Source organism: Oenanthe melanoleuca, chromosome 8, assembly GCF_029582105.1.
Source record: "Oenanthe melanoleuca isolate GR-GAL-2019-014 chromosome 8, OMel1.0, whole genome shotgun sequence".
Classification (NCBI taxonomy): Eukaryota; Metazoa; Chordata; class Aves; order Passeriformes; family Muscicapidae; genus Oenanthe; species Oenanthe melanoleuca.
In genome coordinates this window covers 21,900,768-21,919,259 of record NC_079342.1, presented here as the reverse complement: position 1 = coordinate 21,919,259, position 18,492 = coordinate 21,900,768, and the positions used below count along the sequence as shown (strand labels likewise).

Below are 18,492 nucleotides of genomic sequence, written 5' to 3'. Positions count from 1 at the left end.
AGTTGTATCTTAAAAGGTAACAAAATGTTCTTTATTCTCACCTTTATTTATCTGATTAACACTCTGTAGAAATACTGACATTCCTGAAGTGCTCACTGCTATGTGTTGGTATTGTGCCTTTATATGAAAGAACGGAAAGAAATCATTAAAATTCATCTAAGTAACTTGCAGTCATTTTGCTTCAAAAAAATGAATAATCAAAACACAAGGAATAAAAGGGGGTTTTGTCTCCAAAGCAGGAAGGGAAGTATTTCTCAAACCTAAGAATTCACAACAGTGTCTAACCATGAGCCTATTGGCATCTGTGTCTTGATCCAAATGAACTCTGAGATGTCTGTTCTCCCAGAGGATATGTACTGTTAAAAAAAAAAAAATTAAAAAGCCATGACTGCTTTTAATCTACCTGAAATATGGGAAACAGACACAGCATATTTTGTACTTGTTTTATACTATTCATGTTTCTTTTAGCCTGCTGCAGCATTATTAGGATGTTTCTGTTCCTGTATCATAGCATATAACTAACATTTCCCAGAAAACCCACCCAGGGCCATACAAAGCCATCTGCTTTCAAGTTAGCAATGAATTCTCCTTACAGATACAGGGTACAGAACAGCTCACACTGTCACTCCAACAAATTACACTGCTGTTTATTTAAGTAATAAAGGCATTTGTTCCAAACAGTTGGGGCTTTTTCCAGCATTTGTTCTCCACATGTGGTTTGCTTCCTCAAGTGTTGATTTTTCATAGTTAAGAGACTTTTCCCTGCCTTTTATCCACCAGGCTAATTGCATTCTTACCCTTCTTTGCTTAACGAGAGCTGACATGAAGTGCTCTTGGTGCTCTGCAGAGCAGGAAGTGATGGATTTCCTGTTCCAAGGAGGTAAGAGTTGAATCTGACCTCAGATGGATTTTGGACATATGGGAAAAGGACAAAACCAGCCTTGTGACTATCTGCAGTTTTTCTAAGAGGGAAGATGTAGTCAAGGTCCTTTAATCCCATCCTTCTGCATGCTGGAATGATCTATTGCCCAAAAATGCAGCTCTCTAACCCAGCTGCCACAAACGGTGCTCAGCTGTTCACAGCCTCCTCACTCTGCTGCTTTCCAGAGGGATCCCACACTGTACCAGGATGAGCTGTACACAGGCAAAGCCTCCACAATGCCACCTGCCAGACTGTGTCACATGCATTTTCAAAAGTAAGTGTATTGTTCTGCACTGAATCTATTTCTGATTAGGCAAAGCAGCAGGGCTGAAAACACAAAACTCAAGTAAAAGTTTAAAAATAAAATCTGTGCTCCAAATCCAAAGCATTCACACAAATTCTTGCAAGCCATATCTGCTGAGTCAGGTATCAACTCTGCTCAGTGGCTTCAACTCTGACAAATAATTTACTTCTCTTCCTTTTTTTCATTATAGTGAAAATTCCAATAGGCAAGAATTATATTTATTTTGCAAAAGAAAATAAAGGTAAGATATACCTGCTAACCTGACAACACCTCTGGCTGTCACACTTACTATAGCTGGGAAAAAACCCCAAACTAAGAGCTGGCAAGGGGTACTCACCAGAGTTCATGAAGGAAGAACAACCCTCCCAAGTATTTTAATGTCTAAAGCTGAGATTGCCCCTCATGTGAGCTGGGAGTCTGAGAACACCAAACCCTCTGCCTAGAAGATTACAATTTATTTTTTCCCTTTACAGAAGGCCTTTGAAACAAAAATTAAAACACTGCTATGTTCAGTTACTGGCTACCTTTCTGTATCTCTAACTTCCTTTCTAATTCTCCCCCCAAGGAATCCAGTTAACATAATACAATTGCAGAAACATAAACTTCAGATAAAAGGCTGATCTAAAGCTACAGAGGACTTTAGCTGGAGAAGAGGAACTTAATGCTACTTGGTCAACAGAGCATTAGGGAGTGAGAAAGTAAACCTTTGTAGCGAGATTTCTAAAATGGTATAGACTTAGGTAATACTTCCAGCTATGCAAAAAAATGAGCAACAGAACTTTATAATGTTAAAAAACTACTTTGTACCATGGAGCTTTTTCTCATGAAAGTAAATTGTTTCTATCCACTGTAATATTTATTTATTCAAAGTTGTCATATTCTAAGACTGCAGAATGTTCATAGAGGATTTGGGATTTCTAGAAAAATACACCTTCCCCCTCACTCCCAGGAAAATCAGAGGAAGTATTGTATAAAAAAATTACTCAGCAAGTTATAACACAAAGGTGTTGAAAGTGAAGAAGCAATACAGGACAGATGTCAAAATAGGACATTAGCAGGTAAATGGGATAAATATACAACTTTGTCCTCTAAATCTCCTTAAATCCTGCAGGAGAAATCCCAGCCTGACCAGTTCTCCCAGCTGCAGGCTGTGCTAACCTTTGCACTACTCCCTCTACCTACTGCTGATGGGAATGGAAGGTTTAACCTGGGATTTTTCTGTTCAAACGACATCATAGCTGCAGATGCTCAAGCCTGAAAGCCCCAGGCTGTGCAAACCCAGATTTCTCTGAGGGAGAGATCAGGGCCTTAGCCTTGGATAGTACTCCTCTTGGTAGCAAACAAACTCCAAAATTATTTTTGCACTTCTTTTTCCCATTCATATTTCTCTGCAACTTTTCCCCCTTAAAGAACTTAATCTCATTCTGCAGCTGAGCACATCTTACTTGAACTATTATTGGGATGCAGTACTATTATCTATGTTATCTTGTTTACATTTCAAAATTCATTTTCTGTTTTAATTAAAAAGTGGCCAAAACAGTGGACACAGTTGTGTCTGTGCTCAAAATCCTTGAAAAAGGCATATTCTTAGCTTGCATAACAGACATCTCCTCAGAGTTCTTCTGGTAGTATCAGTAATTCAAGAGGAGGAACAAACTGTTTTCTGCACAGAATTTCTGCAAAAATCCTGTAACTCCCCTTTGTTCTAACCCACAAGCCAAATGGCAAGAACTTAGGAAAAAGCAGTGAACACAATAGCAAGTGTTATTTTACAGAGAGCTAAACACTGCTTTCATTTGAGAGATATGACTCCTATCTACTCCAATCCTTTAGATAAGTTAATAAACAATGCATGGGAGGAAACCGTTCGTATGACCAGATTTTACTTTTAAAAGTTTACAGTGGAGCAATGCCATATTTATCCTAATTAACAGAAAACTAATGTCTTGGAAAAGATGATGAACAGTGGGTCACAATTGTTGTTTCATCCAGATATTAAAGACCAGGCCTGAACACTGAGTTCCTGGGCAGTAAAAGACAGATGAAATTCAATAAAAATGAACTGATGCATATAGAACAGTGATTTAAAATATTTCAGTTTCACAATGAAGAAATAAGCACTGAGTTAGTATGAAAGGAATGAGCCCCCAGCTTTAAAGGGATCTAAGAAAACATCACCTCAAAACAAGGAGTGGTCTGAAAAGCAGCTGGGGAAAGAAAAATATAGGCAGAATATGCTCTTGTATCTTGATAACTTTTTAAAAGGACAATTGGATGGACAGAAAATTACAAGGGTCTCTCCAAGTGACACACTTAAAGAGAATGACCTCTCTGTAAGCTGTGAAGCCTGAAGGTGACAGGGCAAGAATAGAAACACCAGGAGTGCTCTGAAGCTACTCACTGTTCTTCCAGTAAAACACAAAGCCCTTCCCAAAAGCCCCAAAAAACTAAGAGGTATAAAACTGCAATGTATAGGACAGAAGGGAGTAAGTTTAATTCTGTATGATGTGTAGGAACAGAAACTCATGACCCAACCTAAAAAAGCTGCCCAGGGATTCCAAATGGGACTGAACAAACCCATGAAAGACAATGCAGACATAACTACTTTTGGCTTAAATTTGTGAGCTGGGGAAAAAAAAAGATGACAATCAGTGGCACTTAGGAAAGTACTCCGAGTAAACAGATGGTTGGGCCATCTTCATCTTCCTTCCAAGGTAGCAAGAGGGAGAAAATCCAGTGAGCCAGAAGGATTTTTGGTCTGATGTAGTAGAGCCATTCTTATTGCTCAGGAATCTGTCACTATTCCCAATAGGAGGCAGAATGATTGGCTTGAATTTGCTCTTTTTTATTATTATTACTTTAGTTAAGCCAGGGAAATGAAAGTTTTGGTCTAAGTTCCTCAGCCATAGCCCAAGTATGTGAGGACGTGAGATGTGTTCTTCCGGCCTGATATGAAGTTTATGAATGACGTACTGACAATGCCTGAGGAGGAAAAAGTGGATGCCTGCAGGTGCCCTTTATGGCAACCTGAATAAAACACTCAGTTCAGTACATTAACATGAAATCCATGTTTATAAATCTGAGAAAGAGACACACAGAAGAACAGGAAAAGTATATTTAATTTTCTATTAAACTTCCAACCAGAATACATTTTCCCAAAACAAAACTTAAAGCTTTTACATAACTGACAAGAATTTCATCATGATCAACACCAGATTTTACCAGGAGAAAACAGGTTATATTTCCTCTCTGTCTCCTGGCAAATCTAACCTGTTTTTGAGGTGAAGTATTATCAAATCCTGTGAACCTCAAAGCATCATTCTAGTTCCTGCTTACTTCTGGATATTTTATTTATTTTTTAATTCCAAAGTAGTAATAAGAAAAGTATTTTATAGCAAATTCCTAAAACCTATTCTAAAAAATGTTCTTAGAGATCCCCTTTACAAGACCATTTTAATGTAAGCAGCAGCAGATTGGTTAGAATGGAAGTCTGAAAGCATTTGTACGACCTGCTATTACAGCCTTTAAAAATGCAACTCATTTCATTGATATGCCAAACTATTTATAACTTTCCCCTCTTTCTTCCCAGCTAACCTCAACAATAGTAAGCAGCCTAATTCAGCTCTAACTTTTACAAAATTATCCATACTGATTAGAACAAAAGCTGTCACAAAGCTCCACCATGTACCATTTGTGTTAATGCCTCAAGCTTAGCCATAGAGAAACCGACGGAAATTAAGAGAATTAAGGTCTCTAACCACAGAATTTAGGTGAGAAAGGTCCAATCAAACCCAGTCTGTGCCATATTATTGATAATGTCTAGTTTCATTCTACTTTTTTGTCAAGAATATCAAGTACTATTTACTCTACTGAGCTCAAAGTTTAGCTTTGCCTGGCTGAAGCTGTAGATTCTGAAGTTTCATTGCCATGCCCATGTTCCCAGAAATCTTCAATTTGCCTTGAAAGAATGCCTGAAAAGAAAAAAAGATTCTGTGAAATGCAATACAACATATTATCCCTCCAGACAGTTATGGGTTATTATGGATAATCAGTTTGGTAATTCCAACAGTTCTGGCACACACCTCACATCCAGAAACAAATGCATTGTTTGACTGTAGAACAGTAAACTGAGGAAGTTGTATTCGTATTACATTTGTGATACCTAAAGAGAATAAACTTGCCTGTTTCTTAGATTATCACAGCCATGAGTCTGCACCTGGAGCAGGCAGAACACCCCATGTTTGGGTGGTGACTGTTCATAGCAGACAAGCTGATTATTTCAACCGCAAACAATAAAGCCACAGTGACAGCAGGAGCCACAACTGATTTCTTAGCTCAGATCCTCCTCAGCCTTAACTGATCAATTCAATTTTACAAATCTCATTTGTGAAGCAGACATGCAGAAAATTTGGATTTTTTCCTCCAGACCTTATAAGGAGATAAACCGCATGCACCAAAATATCCAAACTGTAGACGTAAAGCTGGAGTTGCTCCTGAATTTTCTACACGTATATTAAAATATGCATATTACATTTCTATAATGTGTTTTATCTCAAAACTTCTCCTAGACACGTTTCAGTTTGCAAAATTTACCCCATGATTACCAGACCAAAATCTTGAAACAGTGACCCAGAGCATTTCAAATTTAGAAGCACAGCACTGAACAGCAACTTAAAATTAACTTATACATCTGCTTTACTTGTACACTATGACTGCTTTTGGCAGAGGAATAAAAAAAAATTAAACTAACCAACCAAACAAAAATACCCAAACTCCCCACCCAACAACAAAATCACAGGCATTCAGTGGATGCTCACCTCAGTTTCTACTTTTCAGCATCAAGATGACTCCTTACACTAATGTCAGCTATAGCAATAAAGTCCCATAAAGAGAGGCCCACATTCCTTCTTTCTTATGGCATGTTGCAAAAACTGATTGCCCCTCTTCTCTGCAAACCAAGCACTATTATATCTCCTTCTGGGATATAACACAAGACACATCCCTGCAGGATGTCTGACATACATCCCTGTCCTTCTTGAAGGATCTCACTTTGGCTGATTTGTTCAGAGCACACCAAGAATTGTCATTTTTCAGATCAGCCATGGTAGTTCTGCATGAAAACATTCAAATGATTTCAACTTAAACACATTCAAAAAATACCAGTTCCCTGATCAGATCATCTTTGCTGTACTTACTGTCTGAGGGTTCATTTTGCCAGTCATGAGTGCCAGCAGATCAGTGTCAGCCATTGTGATCGTACAATCTGCCTTCTTATCTGCAAGACAGAAGTTGAATGAAGATTCAGACTGAGAAATGAAACAGTTATAGAGGCTACAACTATGTGAGCATCCCTTTAGACCACAGGTGAGCAAATGGTACCTGAAGTACAAGTAAGAGCCATTAAAAAATATCAGCAAGAGGCCACCCAAAGCCAAGAGGCAGCTGAGCCACCTTGAAGCACAGACCACTCCAACACTGAAGGAAGATGGGCCTTCCTGAAAAGCTAAGCAAATTAATTCCTTGAAAATAAATAATAATCCATATGTATCCAGACAGAGTGTTCACTGCAAACTGAAAAGAATCTTTCAGTTTTATCACACTTGTATTTGCTACTATGAAGATCAGCTTGGAATAGATGAGTTTTCCCATGTGATACTCTCTGAAGATACTCATCACTGACGTTTGAGGCATTTCCTGCTCTCTCCTTCCATGGGAACAACGTGCATTCTGAAAGCACTCATCTGAATTACTTCAAGTGCAGGAGTTTCTAGGATCTTCTTACTAGAAGTAAGCTGGAAAATTATTTTAATAAACTCTGATATAAATACTGATGTATTTGGTATAAAGCAAAGGGCTAAAACCTGCACACATCTTTTCCTGCACTCATCTTATTACTAGATCGTAATCTTTGATAAATTGTTGTCCATGCAATAAAAGACTGTGGTCTTCTTTTTGTAATAACATAACAATGAATTTCTGAATAAAATCCCCTGTCATGTTTTTAATTAAAAGTTTGTGATGTAGGTTCATGGATACATTAGATTTTGAGAACTGTCTCTTGTCTCTTTTTGTTTTTTTTCCATTTTCATAGGGTGTGTGACTTCAGATTTGACACAAGACATTTTCATGGCAAGGGTACAAATCCTGTGTTTTCAATATTTTTATGGGGTTCCCCAACACCACCCAGTCTGTTACTTATTTCTGCCTTTTTCAAAATGGAACTTGAAGTTTATGTCAGCTGGTACAGCACAGAAACCAATCAAGTTTTCGTGTTTAACTACCTGCAGAGGAGAAGAAACTTGACAAGGCAGACCAGTTTACTGCTTACCAGTGTCTCCAATAAAGCAACTGAAGAAACAGCTAAAAATTACATTTTTGGCCCAAATTTTAAGAGGTGAGAGCAACAAAATCCCCAAGGTTTGATTTTCACATTTTTTTCCCCATTCTGGTTCCTTTGAAATTGTATGACAGCTCTGCCTCTAGCCTTTAATAAAATACACTATTATCTGTAGGCAGATTCAGAGTAGAAGATGTTTAGCTCTTGGTCTGAAACACCATGGATTGAAAGTGTCAGTAATAAGAAAAGTTTAACATTAAGGTAGGTCTACCTCATTTTTGCTCAAGGTCACTACAGCCTGAACAGAATATGAGCCTATTCATTAGTTTTATGTGTGTTCTGCAATGACATAATAAAAGAGCACTGACCTGAATTAACTGCCACAGAGCCTTTACCATTTTTCACATCTACTACCCAAGTTGCTTCTTTCCCACCAGGACCATCTTTTACTTTGAAGGCAAAGATTCCACCAATTTTCTTGACAAATTGCTCTCCTTCCTGTAATGACCATGGAATGAGAAAGTAATTTATTTCAACCTAATTTTCAGTTAGTCTTAATTTAACAGAAGTAATTAATAAACTTCCACCATTTCTACTAATATAAAAATATCTATTCCCCCCATTAGGCACCATTTAAAACATAAAAAAAATCTAAAAAAAACCTCAAACTATGACTATCTGTATTGAAATCTATTAAAGAATAGTCCTAATAGTCTTGTCCTGACATTAGTTTGACAAAATGCAATTTCTTCTTCTGACCACACTTTCAAAGCAAGCATCTAACACCAAACAAAGTTTCTGTGGTTAGTCAGCAAGCTCCTCACATACAGTCTAAACTTGCCTCCACTGAAATATCCTTACACAGGTAGGAACTACCTGGAAAAAAAAGTAATTTAAAATCGTGGCACAGTGTAAAAGGTTTCCAGCAAAATCCAAATCTATAACATTTGTTTCATTGAGCAGTCCTGAAGAAGTGATGGATGCTAACACATTCCCAACAGGTTTCACACACATTTTGCTACCAATTAAAATCCTGTTGTAGGTAAAAGTAGTCAGATACCTCTTGGAGCTTCTTTTCAATCTCTTTGAAGACCAGCTGTGCCTTAAATCCATCAACAGCTGCACTGAGAGGCACAGCTGCAATACGGCCATTGCTGAAACAAAAATCCCATTAATTTAAACACTTTAAATCACATTTTCAACATCTTCAAATGATCACAAATAGGCCTAACACCAGCAAGAAACATTTTAGCAGTATAGAGCAACTCTGATATCAAAGTGAAGCTTGCTCTCTTGACAGCTTGAGTTACAGTCACTCCAGATATCTGTGTGTTCTGTGTGTATGAGCTGAAGATTAATTTTATAATGAAAGTAAATCATTAATTTTATTCCTGATATTCTGGAGAAATCACCCTGCATGGCCTGATAGCAACATGGAACCCAATTCTTGATTTCTGCAGGGGCATGCAGAGCCAAAGTACAGAGAAATGTCCAAAGAAATGGCAATTCAAGCAGCAGGAGGAACAAGTTCACCACTATTACCATATCTTGGCAGCAAAGTCCAAAACTGTGGTCAGATCTGATACTGCTGAATTGCTCAAGAAGTGTTGCTAGAACTTACTGGGATGGTACTGACACTGCCCTGCAGATGTGTGACAAGGTAGCAAGAGTGGGCACTGTCTTGTCTGAAGGAGACACATCCATTTTGTTAATAAATCAAGGCTGAACTAACAGGATGGAAACTGTAAGGTTCAGAAAAAGCCACCAAACAAAATCAGAATTGTTTCAAAAACTAATGCAAAACAGATCAAGTCCTGCTGCCTTGATGCACATTCTCACCAGTTATTACTAAAGCCACAGACTTGATCTGGAACCAGTGATTAACTGTACAACCACTGCTGTAGGAAACTGGTGTGAAGGATCTTCATCATCATGTAGTTTCATCACCTTTCCCTTAATTACACAATGCACATCATAACTCAGTTATGTAAGGGGTGTCTAAGCACATCAGCCCCACTGTTCCATTCCAAAGTCTGACACACATTGGTGCAACTCCCTGTGCCTTTGGGAGAACTAAAGGGTTTTCAGCTTCTCTAGTGTAAGATGAAATGAGTACTGCTAAGATTTGTCTGGGTCGAGCTGTACTTAAGAAAGTATTTTTAAAATTCTGAACACCATTCTGAAGGAGAAATGAGTCACAGTAAATTAGACTTAAGTTTCTTCAGGAAAAATATTATCTGTACATGAAAAGCTCTCCCTGGCAGGAAGAACTACTTCTAGCAGTACCTCAAGACTGATGATATAAAAATAGCAACAGCTTTTTTCCAGAAAGTGATAGCATTTTTAAAGACAAAGTTCAAAGCAATGGAAAAAGGTGTACTCCGTATCTTTTCCCCTCAGATTAAAAACTGTACCAACACCCACTGACAAGTTTCGTGAGCATGTCTGAAGAGAATCCAAGAGAATAAATATTTTTCCTCTTTTTTTCTCACATGGTACAATCTCTTATGTATTAAAAAAGAGACTGAATTATCACTCCTGACACTACAAGAAGTTATTGCTGCAGCCCTTCAAAGTTCAGTGGCTTCTCTCATCACCTCTTCCACAGGTTATATTGTCACTTCCCATGAATTCCACAGGTTTAGCTGAAACAGATGTTAGAAATATGAGTTGGGAGGGAGGGGTATGTTTCTTTCTGAAAGGCCAGTGTATGATAAATTCTGCTGTTCACAGGTTTTCAGAGAAAACAAAGCACTGGGATGAGCTTTAAAAACCATAATGCCCACTATAAGCATGTCAATCTTTCTAAGGGAAGCTGAAAGTGAAAGCGTAAAGGGAACTGCATTTTAAGTCTCCCCACCAGAACACCAGAAAAATACAAATTTTAAGTGTTTTCTCTCAATTCCTGTCCATTCGAGCATTGAGCTACAGCAGAGGGCAGACAGCTTCATATCAGTGTTCTCTCACTCAGAAATAGGCTACAGTTGCAAGTGCAAATTCTGTAGCCAGTAACACATCAGAATTCTACGGAATACAGTATCACGTGAAACATGCTGAAAGCAATACCTCATAGAGCTAAAGCAGTAACAATTTCAGCAATGGTTTCTCTGTTCTCGTGAATGTCTTGCTGGTTTTGGGAGATCCCAGTTTCAATTAATTAATTTTAATGCGACCCGATTTATTCTTGGAATGGTTTTTATTTCTTTGGTAGCTTTTTTCCTCCAAACATTATTATTCCTTATGGACAATCATATGAGCTGTTTCGACAAGCCGGTTTGAGCTTTTCAATAACTCTAAGTGCACAATGTGACACGGGAGTGGGTGAGTTTTAAGCTCAGTACAGACCTGCAGTGCTGCAGGTACACAAGAGTTACACATAATGGATGTTTCCAGAGCAGAAACTCAAACCCAGCTAAGTTTGGAGGGCACAGGAAGCAGGACAGCAGGCTCTGCGCTATGCGCAGTCCCAGCGGAGTGCTCCGGAAGGCCTGGCGCTGCAGCCCGCGGTTCCCCCGTGCAGGGCGAGCCCCCGGCGTGTGTCAGCCCCGGCTCACCTGCTCTCCCGGGGGAAGCCCATCCTGAAGAGCGTCACGACCACGGCCCCGCCGAGCCCCAGGTTGTGCTGCAGCGCGACCTTCGCCCCCGGCACCTGGCGCCGCCCCGCCAGCCCGCGCAGCTGCCAGCAGAGCTCCGCGCACTGCGCCAGCCCTGAAACATGGAGCGCAGAGCGCCGTCAGCCAGCGGCCTCCCCGCCGCGCCGAGGGACGCGGCTGGAGAAACCTCCGGGGATCCGAGCTGCCAGCAGTGAACTGGGTGTCCTTGGGAAACCCAAAGGAAGGGGAACCCCTCTGCACCGCAACCCTGACACTCTCTGGTTATGGTCACCCTCGGTCTCCCCCCACTATTCCATCAGCTTTCTGCAGTCAGGGTCCAGTCCCACCGCATGCACAGCATCAGTTCATTAGATTGGAAAAGAGCTCCAAGATCATTGAGCCCAACCTATGGCCAAGCACCAAGCTAGACCGTGGCACTGAGTACCATGTCCCATCATTCCTTCAACACTCCACCAGCTCCCAGGGCAGCCCATTCCAATGTTTAACCATCCTTTCTGTGTAAAAATTCCTCTTTATATCCAGCCTAGCACAGCTTGAGTCTATATCCTCTCATCCTGTCTCTAGCTGTCTGGATGACAACCCTTCTTTCAGGAAACTGGAGAGAGTGAGAAGATGCCCCCAAGCCTCCTTTTCTCTAGGCTGAGCCCCTCTGAACCACTCCTCACAGGATTTGTGCTCCAGACCTTCCCCCAGCTCCACTGCCCTCCTCTGGACATTCCTCACACATTTCTCCTTTCCCCTCTTCCTTCCTCTCCCTTCCTCTGGACAACTGCACAGGTCTTTGGACAAGGCAGACAAGGAATCTGCATTTCATGCACCGAATTTTACACATTGCCAGCTGGAACATTATGAAGAAGAGGAGTTAAGGACTTTTAAGATTACAGTCATAGATGAGAATGAACAGGTTTCATTCACATTCTCTCAGCCTCAAGGAGAGGGTATGTACTGTGGTGCAGCCTGCCCTGGAATGGTTTGGAGATTTAAGAGGATTTACATGACCCTTGTTTAGCATATAACTGGGCTCAATACTGTTTCCAAGGAAATGAAGCTGACAGGCTGGATACTCGTAATTTTCTGCATTTTACTGACTCTTCCTCCATCCCATGGCAACGGAGAAGCAAGAATGCCAGTAAGTGCCTCTGCTTTTATCACTGTGTAACTGACAAAAATTAACACAAACCTGGCAATGCAATACTCTCATCCTGTTACAGATAACCACAGTCTTATTTATCTGGAACCCTTCTTTCCCAAAGCTTGCTAACACTTCCCTTGGCTCCCACACTTAACTGCATATTGTATCTCACTGTTACAAGTGTTTAGATTAAGACTTGGTGTTTTACAAGGTTTCATCTTCTCCAGTTTTCTGACAACTTCTCATTTCCAAACAAGCAGGGGGAATTATCTTCACAAATCCAAACACATTCTGTCCAAGAGCCAACTCATTTAGAAACAAGCACAGCAGTTTAAAGAAAGCAAACAAACAAACAAACAAACAAACAAACAAACAAACAAACACTAACAAAACAGACAAAACCCAAAACAACAAACAAAAAAAAGCAAACAAATGAAAAAGGGAAAATCTGTGTTGCTGGGAAATGGTGACTCAGTGAGCTTATGTTGTAGACATCAAATAAATATTTTTACATCCAAGACTTAACAAAATCACCTTCTAGTACAGCTAACAGTGGTACAGGCTATTCAGAGGCAGTAAAAATCTCCCAAACCAGAATCTTAAAGGATGACATAATATTAGAACAGTTCTTCAAATACTATTCAGAAATTGTACTATTGAGCAATTATTTAGGAAAGGTTAAGATGCATCATCCTGCCTCAACACTTGGATTATTTGGATAGAAGACTGTGAAGAAGCTTTGAGTCCTTCATGTTTCAAGCACAGGTGAGAAGCACCTGCCTGGCTCAAGAGCTGTATTTCTTATCTAATGGGTGTGATTACATGAAGTGGTTTTGCATACCTGTGGCACCAAGAGGATGTCCCTTGGAAATCAAGCCACCACTGGGATTAATAACCCATTTTCCTCCATAAGTATTGTCTCCTCTGTCGATCAGGTCACATGCTCTTCCTATAAAACAGTATTTATGTAAGAAACATGCTCTTTTTTTATTTGTAAGTGATTTTTCAGTTCTGCTGTAACTTACCAGAGATGCTGCATGTCAGTCAAACCCTAGGAAATGTTACAGGAAATTTCACAAAGAGCAAAAATTAGCGAAACTACATTAATGAGACTTGCCTACACTGGAGAAGGCATAACATGGGAGAGAAGCACTTGGTACAAAAGTTGTTTTTAATTTGCTGTTGAATTGTTCTGTTGGTATATACAGCACTATGATATAATCAGTATAATGAAGCTTTTTGTATTTTCTTCCTGAAACTGCAGTGATAACTTTGGTTTTGGTTAGTTGTAATTTGTGACCCCCAGGACTTGGAGGATGAGCACCAAGTTGAACACAAACCCTTGCCACAAAGGCCAACTAATGGTACCTTGGGCTGTATTAAGACATTAAAATAGTACATAAAACCACTCAGAAGACTAATGTTTGGAATTATTTAGCTTTGCAGACTACAAACAATTCTCCCTTTTAACCAGGCTCTTTTTCATTTATTCCTGTACCAGCTTCTTCAGCCAACATTATTAACAGCAGAGTCTAAAAAAGATCTGTCATGGTTCCATGGTGCAATTAAATGAGAATACCAGGTTAGATTTGCCCATCTAAATCCACAGTGGTTTATGACACTCCATTAATTTTTATGCCTAATTAGTCTATCATTCCAAGATAAGCTTCATATACTATTAAGGCCAGACTGACTAAGGGTTGTGAGAATAACACTATTAAATAACCATGCACAGAGCTAATTATTCAAATAAACAAGTACCACCAGGATTATTCTGCATCAATTAAAGGAATGACCTAAAGACCTTAATGTACCTGTTTAAATATGTCAAACATATATCATTTTTGCTGCAAATACCATAAAAACACAGCAAAAATGACAGTGGAAAGCAAACATTCAAAGGCAAACACAAAAGTCTTCCTGGAGCTCCATAAATGTCTGTTTCAGTAAGAAAGCTCAGACTTAATATACCACCTAGTGACAGAATATGGTATTTTCTCACAATTAGTTAACAACAAATTAGAGAAAGACTATATCAGATAATAATCCATGTAAAGCAAGAATATGTTTAGAATTTAACTATATCATGAACTAAAATAGCAGTTCAATGCATTATTTATTTGAAAACATAAAATACCCTCCTCAGCAGAAAATTTTAAATTATTTTATTTATATATACAGAGCTAAATTTCTCTGCCATTGAATCTGTTGTAAATCCAGCAGATTCACTGACATTAAACTAATCTGGACAGACTGAGCATTCTTACACAGTTGACTTTAGATGCACATTGATAATTTGCCAGCATCTCTGAGAGGAAAATGTTTCAAAGATCAGTGACTTGCTAAGGCCCTCCACAAGCAATTCTTATCCTATTTTTATCTTCTTAAAAGGAAATACATAGGTGGAGGGAAATCTTGGGGTAAGATTAGGACAGAATACAGCACCAAAAAAGGGGCCTAAGACTGAGATCACAGGAGTTCTTAATTTGGGTATTTTTGGTGCTTTCCATTTTAATACAACAATTATCTCCATTGCTGCTATTACCTTCTGGACACAGTCCCAGAGCTTCATAGGTGATGAACTCATTAACTGAGAAGCAGTCATGAAGTTCAATCACATCAACATCTGTAGGTTTCAGCCCTGCTTTGTCAAAACATTTTTGTGCAGCTTTTTTAGTCATATCATAGCCAACCTGAAAAAAAAGAGAAATTGTATGTTAAAATATCATTACAGAAATATAGCTCCACAGTTTAATTTTTACACTTAATTTTAACTGTGCTTCTGTAGATCCTGTCAGTGAAAGAAGGAGATAGTATTCTGATTTATTTTAATGCATCACGTCAGAGTTTGATATTCATACAATAAAACTGTCTAGAAAGAAATGACACATTCTAAAGCTTATTGTTGGCATGCAAACCTTTCTGGGGAATATCCCCTATTTCCTCAACCTTGATTGCAACCCAAATTGTTCCTTCACATGACTCAGACCAACAGCCTTGAAACAATCCTCAGATTGTCTTGTCACCTTTTTCTATGATCCACCTGATTGTTTTAAATTTCATTACTATTATAAAGAGAAAAATGAAAGGAAATCTATTTTACTGTTCAAGTTGTTTAAAAACTAGCCTGTAAATAATTTGTTAAAAACTAGGTTTCTAATAGCCTGTTTATAAGTTACTTATTGTCATTCCACCATCATACTTCTTGCTTATTCCTCATCTGTCCAAATGAAATCAATTTTACATTCACCACAAAGCACAATATGTTTGCTCACTGACATGAAAATCTTTACAGCATCACTAGGATTTACAGATACTAAAAAGAAAACAAAACCCAAAACCAAACAAGAAAACCCCCACAAAACGCCCACCCAAAACTATAAACAAAAAAAACTCAGAAAAACCACCCCAATGAGTACCAGGGAATACAGAACTGTAAACCTACCATCTTCATGCAACTGTTTTCTTCAAATGTGCTTGGATAATCAGTAGCCATCACCTGGGCTAGAATTTCCACAGCTTTTGGCTGCAATTTATGCCTTTTCACAAACTCCTCATTAGCCAAAATTGCAGCTGCAGCACCATTTGATGTTGGACTGATTGAAAGAAAAATAATGATGTTATTGTTCTAAATCAGTAATGTCAGTCTTCATTAGATTGATCTTCCATAGATTTATCATTTAATACAAACCAAAAAAACACACCGAACAAAAAAACACCAAACAAACAAAAAAACAACAAACCATACAAAATCCCACTTTCTTTGACTGTTACCACTGAAACTATAAATTCCATCAGTGCTTACTGGACACTGTCAGTAATATTTACAATAGACATTTGAAAATCATGACAAAATAGAAGTGTGTCATTAAGGTTTGTCAATTTAGGACAAATTAAAGCTCCTACTTGGCTATAAACATATATACACCCTCCAAGACTGCTTAGGAAAGGCTGAAGAGAATTAACACTTAACAGCAATGGATGCACATTAATAAAGTAATAGAATTATATGAGAACCTCAAAGTACAAAACTTATTTCACTGTATTACAATGAGAGCAAGTATCTAGTGTTTGGTCATGACAGAGTTTTCACATTTGATTTATCTGTAAAAAGTTTTACTTAAAGCAATCTGTAAATTATAATTGACACACAAACAGACTTTATTTAAATAGATTCCTACCATATTTGTCTTAACATCAAGATTATTTCACAATGCAAAGTCCTCTCCTTACCAACACTGTAAGACAGTCAAGTAATCAAAAATTTTCCGAGAATGCAGAACTTCATCTAATGTGTACTCCTTTTGGAACTGGGAATACCTAAGGAAAACACACAGATGCCATCTCAGATTGAGCAGCAGACATATTAATATCACACTACTAGGCAGTTCCAGAGCTCTGTATACAAACTATAAGGGGCCGGATATTAATTAATTTTTAATTAATTTTTATATATTTCTAGAATAATTTATTTATTTTCTCAGTCCATAAAAAAGAACATATGCTGAAAACATTCTGAACATTTTCTAAAAACACTACTTTGTTGTGCATGAATTTTTTGTAACAACCAGGGATGTTGACAGAGGCAGAGTCCGTGACTCACGGGTTGTTGGTTGAATGGCTGTGGTTCTTCCATGCAATTTTCGCAAAGTATTCTGGATTTGTCCCTGAAAAGGGGAAAGAAAGCTGTGTTGAAATACTTTATTTACTCAAACAGTGCTGACATAGCAGTTTAAATATTGTGTCATAAGAATCTGACCTTTACAAGCATCTTTACATGAGACACACTGTTATGAAGACATTCCTTAGAACTCAGCTGAGGTTTCAAAAAAACTAAACATTAGCTGACAGAATAACCCACTTCTATGTTTTACACTTATATAAAAACACAGCAAACAAATTATTTTATTTGATGCATTATTCTATTACTGCAACTTAAATGCTCATTTTCATATCAGTGCAAAACAGCTGCAGTGAAATATTAGAGTCTAAGTCTATATTATTTTCATATAATAGCCTAAAAATGCAAATAAAAAATGTACAACAGGCCAGGCTGTTACCTTGTAGCCAATTCCCTTGTCTGGTCAGGGGGTAGCAAAAAGCAGCAGCCTTGTACTAGGTATTAAATCAAATACCCAACAGCCTTTGCCAAACAGTTCAGCCCCATGCTCATCTACCTATCCTGAGGCACAGGGATAAAATGCAGCAACAGGAAAGTTATACAACCTTAATGCTACCATTTCTTAAGGCATCCTATTATTTTTAAATCACTGCATAAAGAGGAGACAATTTTAAAAATGTATTTTAACTGACCATATTTCTCCATATGTTCTTTGCCAGCACTTGCAAACATCTGAGGTGCCACTGGAGCACTTGCCAGGCCATATTTATTTATCATAATTTCCAAATGTTTGTCCATAGGATTAGTTCTATCTGCAAACTGAAAACAGAAATACAAAGCAAATCATAATCTCCTTTTCTTTTCAACATCACCAAAAAAATGTCACAGATTTCAAGCAAATGAAATTATGTTATGAAATTTAGCTTTTTCTAATATTTTAACAAGTCCCCATGCAGTATGTTCCACTTCAGTGACATGTTCAGAAGTACTGATAATTTCCCAGCTGTAAAACAAAAGAGTAAATAAGCAGAAAATGCTTAACATTATAACCACTGCACTAATTCACGGCAAGAATCACTGTTACATGATTTCTATCACAGCCACTATTTTCAGCAGGGGACTTTGGGTATTTTTCCTCTCAATAAAATTCTGACACTTAATATAGTTTCAAGTTATAAAATTAATATCCTATTAGTGTTTTCAATGAAGTTTAGATGAAATATCATAAAGCATGTTAAAGGATAACTCTTTCTCATTTTTATCACTTGCTAAATTTTTCACCCAAACCTCTTGAATATATTATCAAATTTGGCAGTTCTGCAGTTAAATGACATATGGGCTCTAATATTGCTTCCCTTAAGGCAAAATATAAACAAACCCCCACACACTTCTCCAGTAAAAACAAATAAGAGTCAAGAAGCCCTTAATTTTTGGAGAGTGTGTTAACAGGTCAACTGAGCAAGCATCAGGCCAGAAGACTCAGAATCCTTCTTTGATTTGTTGTTTGAGAAAGACACTTCAGTAACTCAAAGCTTCAGTATTTTATCTGGCATTTTCCTTTT

At 38.2% G+C, this 18,492-nt stretch overlaps 1 protein-coding gene across 2 annotated transcripts in view; it reads right to left on the bottom strand.

The window, feature by feature from the left end:
- Positions 1 to 4,327: 4,327 nt before the first annotated feature.
- Positions 4,328 to 18,492, bottom strand: part of SCP2 (sterol carrier protein 2) — a 50,572-nt gene continuing 36,407 nt past the window's right edge. For both annotated transcript variants that reach the window (XM_056497037.1, XM_056497036.1), the window contains 11 exons: positions 17,623 to 17,749; positions 16,913 to 16,976; positions 16,543 to 16,629; positions 15,755 to 15,905; positions 14,855 to 15,002; positions 13,151 to 13,258; positions 11,118 to 11,271; positions 8,624 to 8,717; positions 7,932 to 8,061; positions 6,422 to 6,501; positions 4,328 to 5,197 (listed from right to left, as the gene is read on the bottom strand). In XM_056497037.1, the coding sequence (XP_056353012.1) occupies positions 5,102 to 5,197; positions 6,422 to 6,501; positions 7,932 to 8,061; positions 8,624 to 8,717; positions 11,118 to 11,271; positions 13,151 to 13,258; positions 14,855 to 15,002; positions 15,755 to 15,905; positions 16,543 to 16,629; positions 16,913 to 16,976; positions 17,623 to 17,749 (1,239 nt within the window). In that variant the 3' untranslated portion in view covers positions 4,328 to 5,101. The remainder of the gene's footprint in view (positions 5,198 to 6,421; positions 6,502 to 7,931; positions 8,062 to 8,623; positions 8,718 to 11,117; positions 11,272 to 13,150; positions 13,259 to 14,854; positions 15,003 to 15,754; positions 15,906 to 16,542; positions 16,630 to 16,912; positions 16,977 to 17,622; positions 17,750 to 18,492) is intronic.